This window comes from Postia placenta (genome assembly GCF_002117355.1).
Source record: "Postia placenta MAD-698-R-SB12 unplaced genomic scaffold POSPLAscaffold_2, whole genome shotgun sequence".
Classification (NCBI taxonomy): Eukaryota; Fungi; Basidiomycota; class Agaricomycetes; order Polyporales; family Adustoporiaceae; genus Rhodonia; species Rhodonia placenta.
The window spans coordinates 660,018-664,121 of NW_020169833.1; the positions used below are offsets into that span (position 1 = coordinate 660,018).

A 4,104-nucleotide genomic window follows, 5' to 3' on the forward strand; every position below is an offset into this window, starting at 1 on the left:
AGCCTGCCCTAATCTCCCCATGTATATAAGCCGGCCTCTGCTGCCCTAGGGACCTCAGTTTCGACCTCTTGTCCCTAGGTCAGTAAGCTCCCCTTTGTATTCCTTTCTTACTTAACTAACTAATATACTATCTTGTCCCTAGCCTTAGGTTTGAGCGCTGCTCACCATCGCTTCGGTGAGATTTAGTCGGACGCCCCCAGCTTTCAGATCTTCCCCTGTCGCTTGACCTCAAGTCGCGACATTAGGTCGAAACTCTCCACAGCTGCCGGCGTCCCTCGGGACTCCCACAAACTCACATTCACTTCCTATAGGTTGGGTGGTGCGCACCCTTACTGTACCCTACGATACCTAGATAGCGTACTATACATCGCCACCACTTAGGGGACGAACTCTTCAGTACCTGCACTTCAGTGGGCGGTACTTGTCCTCACGGACGCGTGGCTTAGGTTCCTGCTGCATACTAGCCAAAAGCAGTACTGGGCCCCACGTGAACTGCGAACCCTAGTGTTACCTTGGGCGCCGTAGGTGTAAGCTAGCTAGCACGGCCTTTCGTAGCACGCGCACCTCCCCTTCCTCCCCCCATCAACGTGGCTGACGAATTCTTCGACTGCTCTCGACTTGAGCACGCCTTCGACACCCAGGATCAGGTCGACGTCTCTCGTGACGATCCAAAGAGCAGCGAAGACAGACCTCCTTTCTTCATCTGTGATCGGCAACCGTGCCCTAATCGCACTCCGCGGTCCATCACTGTTGACGAAGGGCACTTCGTACCAATCCGACGAGTCCAACACCCCAGAGGCCCTGCACTCCGGTACGCTGGCACCTCGAGATCTACATCTCGCCACGTCACTCCCGTCCCATCCCGACCTGCCTCGCCAGGCACCCGCATTCCCCAACCTGTCGCCAGTACAGGTCAAGCACGAGGAGATCCCCATCTCCCTCGAGGAACTGAGGCAGTCGCACAGCCTACAGCGACCCCTCAAGCGATCCCCCAGCCCTCCTTGGGGCCGCGGTTGGAAAGGCCTCCCAAGACCGAGCCCCGCGACACTCCGCCGCATTCTTGGGCCAGCTCGTCGTCAGCGGTCACCACCTCGACTTCAGTCCCTGTCCTACGTCACCCCGCCTCCGGGCTTCCTCAACCGGCTTCACCGCCGTTGCCGCCGCGAGGCCGCTCAAGCACTCGTTCCTCAGAGAAGTCCGCCCGGCGGACAGTCACAACAGTCGCCTTCGTCCGCGGGCAGTCCTTCGTCCCCCTCGTCGCCGATAATGTCCTCTCCTGCTGCAGTCCCTGATAAGGAGACGTTGAAGCTCCTCCTCCCGCTCCGATACGACGGGAAATCGGTGATCGAATGCAACCGCTTCATCTCGCAGTTGCTCATCTACTGGACGATCAACACGGCCCTCTCTTCCCTCGAGCTAAAGATCCAGGTTGCCCTCAGTCTCCTTGATGGTGACGCGCGAGCTTGGGCCACCCCCATCTTCTCCCAGCTTGCCTCCGTCCAAATCGGGATCCAGGGAGCGACAACCCCCTTCGTCGACGAAAAGGCCTTCCTTCAGGCATTCAAGGCCCGCTTTGGCAATCTCGACGACGCCGCTGCGGCACAGGTGGAGCTTACCAAGCTCTGCTCCGACAAAACCATGCGCGAGAAGCGCACCGCCGCAGAATTCTCTGCGCTGTTCAAGGGTCCGGCGGACCGTTCTGGGTATGGGAACCTGGAACTGCGCGACAAGTACCTGAGCGGCATCCCTTCCCGCGTCTATCGCAAACTCGAGCTCGAAACCTTCGCCACGTGGCAAGCCGCTGACAAGCGCGCCACCGAGGTCGAGCAAATCCTCGATGTTAGCCGGGCTCGTCGGCCCGAGCTAAACAGCTTCTTCTCGGCGCGAGGTCGAGGACGCGGAGGGGCACGTGGTGGTGCACCCTCGTCACACGCAGCTTCGGCCAGCATCAACGCGGCCGTCGGAAAAGGAAACTTCCCCGGCACATGCTTCGGCTGTGGGAAGCAAGGGTACCGACGTTTCGAGTGCCCCAACTGTAAGGACAAGCCTTACACAAAACGCGCCGACGCGCGGGCTACGGTTGCCTCGGGCTCCACCCAGGCTGCGACAAGCGCCCCCGTCGCTTCACCCTCGGCAAGTATAAGTGCCGCTTCAGCAAAGTCCGAGCAATCGGAGCTGGCGGACTTAATGGCACAGGTGAAGTCGATGCGCGAGGAGCTCGAGCATTATCGGGCGTTGAAGGAGGAGGGTTTTTGATCCGGTCCACGCTTCGTGCCGCACGCGTCGGGCCGCGAGTATCATGTAACAAGTACGATGTATTGTCTTCTGCAATGGTGTACGAGTTGGACCAGGGGTCCCAGCACTTTCACATTCCAGTAAGACTCCAAGGGAAAAGACGGCACAAGGACATAATCGCTATGGTGGACAGCGGAGCCACCACGAAGTTTATCAACAAGCGATTCATTACCGAAAACAAGGTGCAGACGCGGAAGTTGAAGGAACCAATTCCGCTGTATAATATTGATGGCACCCTAAATAAGGACGGAAGCATCTCGGAAGTAGCAGTACTACAGATGCAAATAGGAGAACACGTCGAGAAGACGGTGTTCACGGTCACGGACATCGGTCCAGAAGATGTGATCGTCGGGTTGGATTGGCTACGCGAGCACAACCCCGAAATAGATTGGGAGAAGGGCTCCCTCAAATTGTCGCGATGCCCTGAAACGTGCAGCGCCAGGAGGACTGGCCGAATGGAGCAAGCAGCGACTGCGCGTGATACGGGGGACAGGCCCACGGCGCGCAGGCGTTCGCCGAAATCCAAACGGTCGGTTATAGGCGCCTGCCGGAGTAAGGTACTCCCGGACTTCGAACCCGAAGAAGATCCGGTAGAGGTAGAGTGGGATGAGGCTGATTTGATCGAAGCCTGGGAGCAAGGCATCATGCTTCCCGGCGCTCCTCAGCTGTTCGTTGCAGCAGGGCACACGTATTCCCAGCTGTTCGCTGAAGAGGAGATCAGAAAGAAGGTCGTTAAGACCGCCGAGGAGTCGGTACCTAAACAGTACCACGAGTTCCTGAATGTCTTCTCCAAGGAAGCATCAGAACGGCTACCCGAAAGGAAGCCTTATGATCACGCGATCGAACTCGTACCCGGCTATTCGACATTCCACTCGAAGGTGTATCCCCTGTCGAACAACGAACAAGAGGAACTGGACAAGTTCCTAAAGGAGCAACTAGCGAAGGGCTACATACGAGAGTCGAAATCGCCCATTTCGTCGCCTTTCTTCTTCATCAAAAAGAAGGAAGGGACGCTTCGGCCCGTACAGGACTACCGCCGCTTGAACGCTATCACGGTCAAAAATCGCTACCCTTTGCCGCTGATCGCCGAGATGGTAGATAAGCTCCGCGGCGCCACGCTCTTCACCAAGTTCGATGTCCGATGGGGATACAACAACGTCCGGATCAAAGCCGGTGATGAATGGAAGGCGGCCTTTGTGACCAACCGAGGATTGTACGAGCCCTTGGTGATGTTCTTCGGCCTCACCAACTCCCCCGCGACCTTCCAGGCGATGATGAACGAGATCTTCCACGATCTCATCGTCGGTGGCAAGATCCTCGTATACCTTGATGACATACTCATCTTCTCTACCAACAAGGAGGAGCATGAAAAAGTCACACGCGAGGTTCTTCGTCGCCTTCAGGACAACGATCTGTTCCTGAAGCCTGAGAAATGCGAGTGGGACGTTCCCAAGGTCGACTATGTCGGCTATGTGTTCGGTGGCGATGAGGTAGCGATGGATCCCGCGAAGCTGAAAGGAATTAATGAGTGGCCGGTACCCCGGAACAAAAAAGATGTCCAGAAGTTCCGGGGGTTCTCCAACTTCTACCGCCGCTTTATTAAGGACTTTGCTAAGATCTCGCGACCACTCGACCGACTCACAGGGAACGACCCATGGCATTGGGGCGAGGAAGAGCAGCACGCTTTCGATGAGCTCAAGCGGCTCTTCGCGACGACTCCAGTCTTGGCGCTGTACGACCCTAATCGAGAGACGCGCATTGAGGTTGATGCCTCGGGTTACGCCACTGGCGGCGTATTAATGCAGAAGC

General features: G+C 57.2%; 2 protein-coding genes across 2 annotated transcripts; both read left to right on the forward strand.

The window, feature by feature from the left end:
* Positions 1 to 352: 352 nt before the first annotated feature.
* Positions 353 to 1,292, forward strand: POSPLADRAFT_1131860 (hypothetical protein; the record flags this gene model as incomplete). The annotated part of the gene is made up of 2 exons (XM_024484143.1): positions 353 to 410; positions 556 to 1,292. Coding segments are annotated over 2 exons (795 nt in total), but the record flags the coding sequence as incomplete, so codon positions are not given.
* Positions 1,267 to 2,039, forward strand: POSPLADRAFT_1132958 (hypothetical protein; the record flags this gene model as incomplete). Its single annotated transcript, XM_024484279.1, has 2 exons — positions 1,267 to 1,839; positions 1,872 to 2,039. The coding sequence occupies 2 exons, from the start codon at positions 1,267 to 1,269 to the stop codon at positions 2,037 to 2,039; spliced, it is 741 nt and encodes a 246-aa protein (XP_024342673.1).
* Positions 2,040 to 4,104: the final 2,065 nt, after the last annotated feature.